Source organism: Anabas testudineus, chromosome 5 (genome assembly GCF_900324465.2).
Source record: "Anabas testudineus chromosome 5, fAnaTes1.2, whole genome shotgun sequence".
NCBI classification, from domain to species: domain Eukaryota; kingdom Metazoa; phylum Chordata; class Actinopteri; order Anabantiformes; family Anabantidae; genus Anabas; species Anabas testudineus.
Window position 1 is genome coordinate 11343826 of NC_046614.1, and position 12552 is coordinate 11356377.

The 12552-nt window shown below is 38.8% G+C and overlaps 1 protein-coding gene across 1 annotated transcript; it reads left to right on the forward strand.

Annotated features, from left to right (window-relative positions):
- Positions 1–2606: 2606 nt before the first annotated feature.
- On the forward strand, positions 2607–11857 carry cdk4 (cyclin-dependent kinase 4). The gene is made up of 8 exons (XM_026349049.1): positions 2607–2745; positions 7802–8036; positions 8118–8253; positions 8371–8538; positions 9208–9317; positions 10486–10536; positions 10639–10774; positions 11033–11857. The coding sequence occupies exons 2-8, from the start codon at positions 7819–7821 to the stop codon at positions 11132–11134; spliced, it is 921 nt and encodes a 306-aa protein (XP_026204834.1). The 5' UTR covers positions 2607–2745; positions 7802–7818; the 3' UTR covers positions 11135–11857.
- The last annotated feature ends 695 nt before the right edge of the window (positions 11858–12552 follow it).

Genomic DNA, 12552 nt, shown 5'->3' on the forward strand with positions numbered 1-12552 from the left:
TGTTTTTGTTTTTTTTTTGCATTTGTTTTATAACCTGTTCTAAAGTGAATTCATCACATTATTATATATTTTCAGCAGGGATTTATATACGATTGTGGAATTCAAATAAATGAGATGGCCTGAAAGTGAAATATATTCTGAACATGTAAGTAGGTGCATTTAAATGCATTTTTAATTTTATCTTGTAAATATTAGTGAACATTTTCCTTTTCACTCTTATCATTTGGTATTTATTTAATTCACATTCTGTTTTTCACATCATCAGAAACTGAAACATCACAATACAAACATACAGTAATAAAGGCTGCAGACAAATCACAGGTGTAAATAACACAGGTAATGACGGTTGAACTCCATTTAGCTGCTTTAGTGCACTCTGGCTCACTTGTGGCTCAGCAGGACACTGGAATAGATCAGAGTCCCCATCGGTGTCATTAGTAACGTAGGTTTCACAGTGTGACATGGAAAAACGTCTGCAGTGAAAAAGACGTACAAAGGTAAGAAACCTCTCCCAGATAAAGCGTGTCTACTCTTCAGCTGTTCTCCTGTTGGGTCAGAAAGCCCTGAAGCAAAAAGACCTTTTTAGAGAAGCACTGCCTCGTTTTAGACTCTTGTCCCAGCACCGTTACAGTCTACACGCCACTGTCACTTGACTGCATCCCCATTTGAGGTCACAAGTGCAGATACTGACAGCATCTACTTTCTTCCCCTCTAGCGTTCAGCAGTGGCAGCGTGGAAAACTATAAAAGCACTGAAGCACTGTCTCCCAAATGCACCAGCACACACTGAAATTTTATTTACAGAGAACCACTAGTTCACCATTCGTGTTTTTCTCAGACCAAGTGCTGTTTGTAAAGCAGGCAGACGTCGTGCAGTTTGTTTATAACCCTGCACTACGAGGTGCACTCAGTTATTAGTACTGAATCGAAAAGCAGCAGTACTAAACATAGAAAGCGGTTTTATTCAGGTACCTGATTCCCTGAAAGGTCAGAGACCTTCAGAGAGCACGTGGACTGTCCACTTAGATTATTGTGACTATGAGACTTACAAATAACCAGAAGTTGGCTGCTGAACATGTAAAGTACATTTGATACAGTTAATTAGGTTAAGTAGAGAAATTATTTTTTAGCAATTATTTTTATTGATATAAAACTCTTTGTCAAGGAGCACAAGCACGTTCAGGTGTGTGCGTATGTTTACACAATCACCAAATAGAGAACCAGGTTTTGTTCTCATAAGGTCATTTTTAATTTCAACAGGACCTCCTTACCTTTTATGGTTTTTTCATTATATGCTATTTTTTGTTTCATTGTATGTTTTTGTGTTAAAGAAAAAATAAAGTTTTAATGAACCAACAGTTTTGTGGTTTGTGCCTCAAGTTCCCTGTTTAGCAATTTAATCTTTATAGCTTTAATAAGCTCCATATAAAATGTAAACATTAGAATTTAAGTAATTTACCTCCTCTGGACACTAAAGTTTGTGCTGGTGTATAGACAGTGTGGTAAAAATACTTTTTAGGAGACATCATAGCTGATTTTTTTTAATCAAATCCTGTATACTAATGAAATCTTAAAATCTGCTCACAACATGTTGCGGAATAAGTACTAAAAGTATCAATACCACAGTGAAAAACTATTTCCATTACAAGTAAAAGTCCTGCATTCAAAATGTAACTTCCAGTATGTAAAAGTACAAAAGATTAAACTCAAAGTTATCATAAATAAAGGTATCCTTAGAAGGACTCATTTCACATGATTATGTTGTTTTGTTGTTTGTTTTATACATTAAGGGCGATCTTACCACTACACTAACCAGCTACTTTTCACCACCTTATATTGATCTGGATAATTACATGTCTTCACTTTATTGATATATTTACCTACTGTGGAGCTTTGATGAGTTTCACCAGGGATCAATATCAATACAGTCTTAAAATTATACTGTATTTTTGCATTATTAATCACTTTCTGAAAAAAAAAAAACTCTCAACTAAAGTTATAAAAATAAATGCAGTTGTGACGATGAATGACCTCCAAAAAGCAGTAAAGACATTACATCCAGTATGTAAGTATGAGACATCAGTACTCAAGTGAAGAAGAGATGCCTCAAAATAGTTCTTAAATGTATTTAGTTACTTACTTCAAAGCTTATAACTATGTTATTGTGTTAAGCTTCATTCCCTCAGGAGGTTTTTAACCATTAACAACTGCAAACACACTAAAATAAAATAAATAACCAAAAAGCTGTCTGTTCTGTGCAGTGTAAAGCTTCTTACTCAGCAGGTCTATAATTGTATATTTTTTAATTTTAGTTTAATTCACATGTATATACATATCTATCAGTCAGACAATAAAAACTAATTCTCAGACTGTGTGATTACTGTCTTATCATTATTATTATTATTATTATTATTATTCTAAGTTTGAGATGCCCCTGCTCAGCTCTCATTTGTTCATGTATGATGGGCTGGGGAGGATTTTGGCTCCGCCTTCGTCAGACTTGCTAGAAGCAACAGGAAGAGACAAGAGTGCAGGCTGGAAAAGGAAAAAACAGTGGAGGCCCAAATCATTTCGCCTGATTGGCTTCTCCACATCAGATCCACTGCTGGGCTGTGGACCTGAGCCTGGACCCGACCTGCCACTCGAGACCCGGTTCTGTAGGCGCTCCAGGCGATACGTGGCACACTAATGAGCATGTCCTCCTCATAAAGCTCAAGTACCTGGCACAGAAAAGAAAACAGGCGAGGTAAGTACAGAGTCGTCTGCCCTCGTACGTGCGTGTGAGACACTTTAGCAGCGGAAATGAAACTAATTAACCACAAGATGCGGACGAAACGCACGTTGCCGGCGCTGATCTGCGTCGTGCGCTCCGGTCCGAGCTCCGCCACGTCAGTGAGTCTGTAGATGAGGAGGAAAAGTCCGTGTGGCCTGTTGTAGCCTCACTTTCTAACAGTTTAATTAACAAAGGGGAGCTATGGAGGGCCACCACGTGTCGGGACAGTCGGGTTTCCGTCCGCCGGGCCTGCTCCTCTCTGCCTCCGCCCACCGCTCGTCAGGGTCCGGCTGCGTTTGACCCGATCAACAAATAGATGAAGAGAGAAGTTTAACCCCCCCCCCCCCCCCCGATCACTAATCGATATTCACAGGCTGTACTGGTGATCAATAGCTGCCTTCACGGGCGGGCAGGTTAATGACCTCGGTGTCAGGAAAACTTCCAGGTGTTGCTTCAACATCTGTCCCCCCCCCCCTGTGGTGAAGGAGGGGTTGATGAGGGTAAGGAGTCAGGTGGAGCTTCACCACTTCCTGTAGGACAACAGCTGTTTGACATGAAGTCCACAACAAGCCTGATCCTTCATTATGAGACAGTGGGCGACTTTCAGCAGACTGTTTGTTTCTGTCTAATACTTTGAACTACTATGAAATACACAAACTGCCATGTGACATCCAGTAGTGCAGAGCTGCTTATTTCTTCTCACCAGGCCTCTAAAACATACTTCAGTAGAAGTGTTTGGTGTATTTCTCAGACTTTGTGGCTGTGCTGCCTCCCACAACAGCCGACACACATAGAAAAGCTGCACGCACGCACGCAGTGAGTCGTCGATGGTAAACGCCTAAAATTAGTGTCAACTTTCACCTCAGGGGTCACCCAACGTCTAGAAAATGCGACCAACGGAGCGATCGATAAAGAACCAACGTGTAGTGCTGCACCGTTATTAGAGTTACAGTGATATGAAGTTTTCCCAAAATGATTACCGTCTCAGATAATGTTATTCAGTTATTATCATCAGGAGAACGGGTGTAGTGACTCAGTGACAGCAGCCCGTGAAGGAAGGACAGCACAAGTGTGTTAGCGGCGATGGAGGAAGTATTCACATATTTTTACTAAGGTAAAAGTATCTAATTAGTATTAGAAAACATTTGCCCAAAGTGTTAAAAGAAAATGTACTCGATGTAGAAAAATGCTCGCTGTGACTATGTAACTGTAACTAATGGTTACACACCCACACACACACACACACACACGCTCTGACTTTTCAGGGTGAGCATGTTTCATGTGTTTCCTCCCTTGGTAGCCACTTTGTGTCAGTAATTTGGATAACTACCCTCACATATGTTAACCCCATGCTGCTAATGTAGTTTATATTTCTGAGGTTTGAGGTTCATGATCTCTGCCTCACTTATGTTATTTTTTCTGCTGCATATATGTGTATGTGGCGTCAGTCTGACAGCAGTACACAGGTAACATTATCCATTCAGTTGCTTTTTTTCCCTCAATACTATTTCCCATCATTAGGATTTAGACACACAAATATAACTTTGAAATTCCATAAAAATGAACTTAGATTAGATAGAAGATAGAACTACTAAGTAAAGCATGACTGCCCTAATGGCTTAGTTAGAAAATAGATGGAAGTGAAACCACATTTAAAATACAGGTTGTTTAGCACGTGTGCATCTGTTCTATTTCATTCAAACTAAATGTCAGTATCTCCCTTAAACAACTGAAAAAAGGTTATTGAAAACAAAAATTGAATTCATTATAAAATACCAGTACATGAAGTAAAATGTGTAGAAAATTGCAGGAGTAAAGGTGTAGTTAGCTTGTTGAATCTGGAGGAAGCGTATTAGTGAAGAAGTGGTCATTTTAGAAAGTTTTATCATATTTTAGAATAAAGAATCATATATATATATATATATATATATTTTTTTTTTTTTTTTAAATGAAATACAGTGACCTGCCACAGTGTTGCATTAAAATATGTCTTGGTTTTATCTTATTTTCTGAGAGAAACTTTTCTTTAAGGTCAGATTCACACAGCTGAGTTCCCACATGAATCTTGTCAGTAGGAATTTGTATTTCTTGCAGATATGCAGGAATGTAGGCAGATTCTTGTCTACAGACGCTCTGACTCAACTTTTATTGTGCAAGAGGAAGAAAAGTGGTGTGCTCAACATGAAAAAATGCCACATTACTTCCTCTCATTAACTACAGTTGATACTAACCACTTCAATAATTGTGGTTTGGCATCATTTATGCACTGCACAGAGGAAATCCTGTGGCTGCAACGTGTTTAGGCCTCGTATTAGTGGACATCACGTTTACATTCACCACTATGTGAACCAGTATTCTAGGGCAGTATAGAAAAAATAGCACCTCACTATGTACATTCAGACATGAATAGCTTATAGGCGCATCATGTGTTAGGTGGTTTTGCCAATCATATTCAAGCATTTGCCTACATGAGACATTGGTTAGTAGAATGGTTGACCACAATAGTGTGAAATCGTGTGAATCTTAGAACATTTCCCTAAAAAGACACATGTACCATATTCCAACATTCAGCAGTAATACTGCATTTACAGGCCCCTCCGAAAGTATTTGAATTAAATTGTGTTTATTGAAGACATTTGACTTTAATATCAAAAGATAAATATTCATCCAGATTGTGAGCAAAAACATGTGACTGACTCAGGTTTTTTAGCCCAGAGTTGTATCTGTATTTGTTCTTAAGAAAAGACCATTTCAGTAACATTATAGAGTGGAATCTAATTAATCATATTTACAAAGTTACTCTCCAAACATGCTGCAGCTTAAAAACGTGAGAGTTGGCTAAATGTAGATAGTAGATTATAAAAAAAGAATTGAGTGCAGTTTAACACTGAAAAAGTGAATTTAGTTGGCTTTTACCAGATTGCATTTCTCTCTGTTTTCACACCTTTTTCCACTGAAATCATGTTTTGAATACGGCGTGATAGCAAAAATCTATAAAGCTCCAGCTTTTCACATTTTTTTATTGATCAGTCTGCCAATTCATGTATCTATATATCAAAATGTGCTGTATAGTGCCAATGGGAGTTTCCCACTGACTGAAATGCCATATTCAGTTTACATATCTTACCCAACCAAAAGGTTGAAACCCATTGATTTAAGTACCTGGAAGCAGCAGATATTTTGTTGTTTAGTTTGTTAAATAAATTGAACAACTCTCAAACATTTCAGATGATGGAGTTGGAGGCCAGAGAAAGTGAGGGAAGTGGGACAGAGAACTGCTTGGGTTGAGTGGTGATCTTGAGTCAAATACACAAATACAGTGTATTTAAGTGAGGTTTGACTCATGTGAGGAAGTCAGACACTTTGTCCCACAGCACACAGATTGGAAAACATTTACTGAATGTCCGGTCCTCTGTGGATATGACTAAAAATATGTCATACGTTTCAACACTTGGCACCCAAAGAGGTTTGAGGACTAACACAGTCCAACACAACCAGTCATAAAATGTTGTGCACTTAACTGAGGAGTGGAGCTGCCACATACCGTGTTCTGAATCTGAACACTTGTTCAGAAGTTCACCAAAGAACAAAGCTGGAGGGAGAGTGAACTATGTCTGTCAGGTGCCCAGAACCTTGACTCCAAATGAATGCTTTGCATCTGCAGGATGTCCACAGAGACGAGTGTGTGTTGCCATGTTAGCCGAAAAAAACTTGTCAGTGTTTACTGCCAGTTCCTTTGTCACCACATGAATAAAGAAGCAGGTTTAAAAATGTCTGCTCACATTCAGTTTAATTGTGTGTGTGTGTGTGTGTGTGTGTGTGTGTGTGTTAGACTTGAGAACATTAAGATATACAGAAAACAGAGTAAGATGAGTGAACATGTCTACTGTAAGATACTGTGTTTTGTGTTTTACTGAGGTGGTAACAATACTTAACTGTAGCCCTAGTTGCAAACCAGTGACGAGGACAGTTTAATGCCAATATTTGATCGCTGTGATGAGGTACTTTCATTTTCTTTGTGTCCTAGTAGCTGAAATAGTATTTTTATAATTGCAATTGTGCATTCAGCAGACTTAGCACTACCAGGTTGAGCTGTACAACATCCTCTCCTTTGATGCTGCCTGTCCTACATACAGCGGTGCCGTTGCTACACTACACACTCGTTGACTCGTCTGTTTTACCAATTGAGCATGAGCGTAATGTTACAGTTATTTTTATTGTTTATATATTGCTGTTCATGACATACTTCCACTGAGGACCTCACTGATGATGGTCAGTGGTTTAACTGCTCACCAGATGCTGTGACTGCTAAATAAAGCTGACCACACTCTTGCAGTCCTCAGTCTCCTCGCACTGATGCTTCCTTTCAGCTGAGGAGTCACTGGAGAATTGCTGGAATGACAACTCTTAGCTAACAAGCTAAGGCCTTTTGGTGCAAAAGCATGAATAAATTTACATAAACAAAAGTTATGAAAAAATGAGCAGAGGAGACTTTCATGTGCCAGGCTTGTAAACTTGAAAGTGACTTCTGTCGACACAGTTTGAGGCAGGCTGCTGGTAGTGTGACTGAAAATAGATTTTGTAGTCATTCTGAAACTGATGTTACAGTACGAGAGGTGTTGAAAAGCATCCGTTAATTTTGGATGTGAGAGGTTTGGACAGAATTGACGATGAAATTCAGCTGCTGCAATGTGTCATTCTTAGCCTGAGGACGGTTTTCTGTCGTCATTACTGAGGATCCACGTGCTTCTCAAAGTCAGAATATGAGAATTTATGCCTCGTGTACAGTGCTGAGAGTTCATGAAGAGTTTATTGTACTGTTAGCGTGTTTTCAAATGTTTTTCTGGCAGTCAAATTTTGTGTCCCACTGTGATGCTGCATTCGTGTTTTTCAGTATACAGCTTGACAGCTTGAATCCAATTTCCATTCCATTTCATACACACATTCATGCTCCTCTGAGGGTGGATTGTCCTGAAGACATAACTTTAAGTTTTTGCATCTTTTTTGTGTGTTATTGTTTGTCTTCCAGTCTGTTTCAACCTGGACATGGCCCACGTCACCAGTATCCAGTATGAACCCGTGGCAGAAATTGGAGGAGGCGCTTACGGGACAGTTTATAAGGCCCGAGACACGGAGAGTGGAAAGTTTGTTGCTCTGAAGAGCGTCCGCGTCCCGACAGACCAGAATGGTTTGCCAGTCTCCACAGTCAGAGAAGTGGCTTTATTGAGAAGACTGGAACAGTTTGACCACCCAAATGTAGTCAGGTAAGACGGCAATCAAAATGTTTTTCAGTGTTTCCACTCTGAACACCTCTCACAGAGCTATTTTTTTATTGTACGTGCCAGACTCATGGATGTATGTGCCACCCAGAGGTCAAACCAGGAGACTAAAGTCACTCTGGTGTTTGAGCATGTGGACCAAGACCTTAAGACATACCTTGAGAGAACGCCGGCTCCTGGATTATCCCCCGATTGCATTAAAGTGAGAAACAAAACTTAAACTTACCCAAGAAAGAAACGGTGTGGAAAGAGGCATGAAAACAAATTCAGGTGAAGTATTTCGTTCCAGTTCAAATATGCCCGTGTGTGTGTTTTGCAGGACCTGATGAGGCAGCTGCTGTGCGGTCTTGCATTCCTTCACTCTAACCGCGTGATGCACAGAGACCTGAAACCAGAGAATATTCTGGTAACCAGCCAGGGCCAGGTGAAGCTGGCTGACTTTGGACTGGCCCGGATTTACAGTTGCCACATGGCCCTCACTCCTGTGGTAAGAACTCACCTGGACCTCGCTGTAGTTTTTTGTGTCATGTGTAGTGTTTTACAAAGAACATCATAACTTTAATGAGAGATATATATCATTTTTAAGCATTTAAGCAACTGCTGATATTCATTAATTTCCTTTCAAAATGGAAAAACAATCTTGAACCATTGCAAACGTGGCTGTAATAACTAGTCTGTGTTACTGCCCTTTTAGACTTTGTTGTGCTTTACGTTTTTGGTGACGCACATGTGTGCTGCCACACATTAACCTTGGGCACAACCAGCCTCATATTAATATTTCTTTAGTGTCCATTGAGTTACAGCACAAATGTGTCGATCTTTCAGTGCAATTGTTCAATTGAGCTTTCTCAAATTCATATTTCCAGGTTAGTTTTAACAAGACTAAGAGTCTACACCGTGCTACCAGCTCTTGAGATTGAATGTGAGCGAAATGTTCAGGGTGACAATGCTGACATGTTGTTTAGCAGGTGTACAGTTTCACCAGCCTGTTACCTTGCTGACATTCCCTAATTAACACTAAATACACAGTACAGGTTGTAACCTCATACTCTATTCACTTTATTTAATTTAACATATGGCCACCTGACGAATAGTTGTTTTTTTTTTCCTTCACTTACATAAAACTTGCTGTTGTTTGACTCCACGTGTCTCCCAGGTGGTGACACTGTGGTATCGGCCTCCTGAGGTTCTACTACAGTCCACCTATGCCACGCCTGTGGATATCTGGAGCACTGGCTGCATCTTTGCTGAGATGTTCAGACGCAAGTGAGTCAGCAGAATATTTTTCAGATAACAAAAGACAGACGCTGTGAATGTCTGCGTCAGTGTTTGAAACCAGGTTGGAAAAATGAAAACATTGCACGATCAGACTGTGATGACGTAGGGTGAAAACAGAGACTCTCAGCAAGAGACCAGCGCATTATAGTTTGATGTTGATATTATTCAGTATGTTAGAAAGAAGCAGACATTTGATTGCTTATTCTGAAGGTATCCTTGTAAGATGGGGGTTGTGTGCTCAGAGTTTGAAAGTCTAACCAAGTTTGGTTAAATATTGACAAGTCTTATCCCAAGTTGTGCTTCAAATCAGTGATGACTTTTTATAATTTAATCAAGATCACAATCCTTTGCCTGAACTATGTTGTTTGTTTTGCCTACATACAAATGCAAAAACATTATGCTTTAGAGCGGATGCTTTAGTTAGTTCTTAAAAAACTAATTGAGAGCCACGAGTTTGCAGATGCTTTCAGTATGAACATTTCTGTGTTATATTGATGGAGAAAAAAAAAACCCTCCATCTTTAAGATTTCTCTCAATAACTAAAGCACAAGCAGAGACGTGAGTGTTCAGATTTTAATTCTGACACAGCTCTGCTGAGTTTGCCAGCAGTTCAGACTTTATCTGTAAATGGATCACATTACAAGGTTACGTATGGCTCTAGGGAAATCTGGTCCAAGCCTCAGACCTTCCAGAGGTGAATTGTTGAAAAGCAGTTGGGCTGTGCCAGACAAATTATATTACAGCAAAATCAAATCAATTATTTTAGTTGTGTCCCTCCTCAAGAAAGCATAGACTATATATAAACAGAAATGTAACTGATAGACGTATAGAGCGACTCTGAGGTGAACTCTAGACTAGACATGGTTGTAGTCTTCTTGCGACTTATGCGGCCTTCATCCACAAAGGCTTCAAGTCGAAATAATGAAGTTGTTGCTGAAGAATCCGATCAATAAAGAACCAGTGCATTTCAGCTCAGTGATATAAAAAGCAGCTCCATCTGCTGTTTTAAAGGACACATTGCACAAAGATGTTGGTCAACTCAAAATAACAGCATCACTCATACAGTGGTGTTCTGTGTTATAAGGTTAAAGCACATCTCTTGGGTTGATCTGGGAGAAACGTCTAGTAACTTTCATTAAAAATTTCCTTTTGTTAGACCTTTGTTCTGTGGAGAATCGGAAGTGGACCAACTTGGGAAAATTTTTGAGTGAGTATCAAAATTCTTTGCTTCACATTTACGGGACAAAGAGATGTATCTGTGCATGATTGATATTACACAAAATCATCGGACAATGTTGTCTCCTTTCAGAGTAATTGGCTTGCCACCTGAGGAGGAGTGGCCGACTGACGTTACACTCTCAAGAAAAAACTTCTCCCCTCTCATGCCTCGACCAATCACTGACTTCGTTGCAGAGATAAATGAGCAAGGGGCAGAACTATTACTGGTGAGATGTGGCTATGATTTAAAAATGATAGTGCAAGTGTATCCTGACTTGTAATTGATTCATTTTTTTCATGAATTTTACCTTTGGACCGAGGCAGGCTAGTTTGCAGTCTTTATGCGAAGCATACTAACTATGCTACATGTGCTCCATGCAGATACAAGCGATGAGAGTGAATAGTCAGCAACAAAGTGAATAAACATATGCCCTAATATGTCAAACTATTATTTCATTTTATATATTATATTATTTCTTCCACAGAAAATGCTGACCTTTGACCCCTTGAAACGAATATCTGCGCTGAATGCACTAGAACATTCATATTTCCAGGATGAGGAGACATTGACTCAGACAAAAAGCTGAAAAGATGCAGTGAAACGTGCAGCGAGAGGTAACAGTGTCTGAGTTCAGACCTGTCCTAACCGTGCAGGATCAGTTTGGTTCAGTGCATTGCCTTTCAAGATGTGTGGGTTCTAAGTTGGGATTTATTTTGTTACTCCTGAATCAAAAAAGGATTAACTCCCTGAAATGGAATTTAAAAAATGAAGAGGACTGAACTTAAGGATCACACATACTTCTCAACATGTAAATGTCACACTTAATGATGCTAACATGTGTTCGAGGACAGTACCAGTGTTTTGAATCTGATTTCTCCAAATCTCCAAACGTGTCATTTCTTCAGTATGTTACCTTTGCACAGTATTTAGACAGAGATACAGTCTTTTCTGTTTACAAGAAAGAAAATCTGACACTAGAGACATGTCTGAAGGCTAGACCTGGAGGTTGTTTCTATAGGTTGGTTGTCTGTATTCAGGTTAAGCTTTTTCATAGAAAACGAACAACACCATAAGCATGCATACATAACTGTATTTAAATCATAGAGGGAGAATGGTTTGAGCTAGTAACAGAAAAATGCATAAACAAAACACTGGTGTTGCCCTTAAATAGTAAATAAAATAGTTTGTTATTTGAGAACTGAAGGGTTGGACTTCACTTCATGTATGACATTTTTGGTCCATGACTAAAACATCTCAAATTAACCAGCACTACAAAAGAAAAAACAAATAAAATCCAGTTTTAATCATATTCAGATCTCATTATTATACAGATGACAATTCAAATAAAACAAATAAATGTGACTACAAAAACAGAAATGGAAATATATACATATATATAAATATATATAAAAACAATGAATTCTATTAAATGCTAACAAAAATAAAAATACCAAGTACTCTCACTGTGCAGTTTTTTTGTCTTCTTAATGTTGCCTCACTAAATCAGGAGGAGCGTTTTTTTGATTTTGTTCACTGAATTTTCTGATTAAGGACTGTGCTGCCAGCAAATGTTAAAAGACGTAATGCAGCAGAGGCTAAGTTATCCTGAATTTCAACAAGCAAATGTTTTATGTGCGTACATACTCTTTGTCCAATTTGATGCTGGCAACATATATTTTAGTTTTTTGTAATGTTTATAAATCACCCTTATTTTTTGGAATACATGTATTTTGATTGATCCAAATAATTTCACAGGATCAGTCAACCTGGAGGTAAAAAAAAGATGATTACATTGATTTCTGAATAATTCTGTAGACAACAGGTTCATACGGAAAGCACAGTCGCTGTGGGAAGACCAGTTGCTTTCTCCCTCTTAAAAGCAATCGTGTACTGAATAGAAACATGTTCTTATAAGCCATTTTGTGTATTTTATTATTTCTAAGACACCCCTTTATCCCTCCCTTCTTTTCGTATTCTTCTCTAGGCCTGCATTTAATTATTCCA

What these genes read in the sequence shown, in the direction of transcription:
- cdk4 (XM_026349049.1), top strand. Translation starts at nt 7,819, where the DNA reads ATGGCCCACGTCACCAGTATCCAGTATGAACCCGTGGCAGAAATTGGA. An exon ending in GACCACCCAAATGTAGTCAG is followed by an intron (nt 8,037 to 8,117) that starts GTAAGACGGCAA and finishes TGTACGTGCCAG; the next exon opens with ACTCATGGATGTATGTGCCA. An exon ending in ACATGGCCCTCACTCCTGTG is followed by an intron (nt 8,539 to 9,207) that starts GTAAGAACTCAC and finishes CGTGTCTCCCAG; the next exon opens with GTGGTGACACTGTGGTATCG.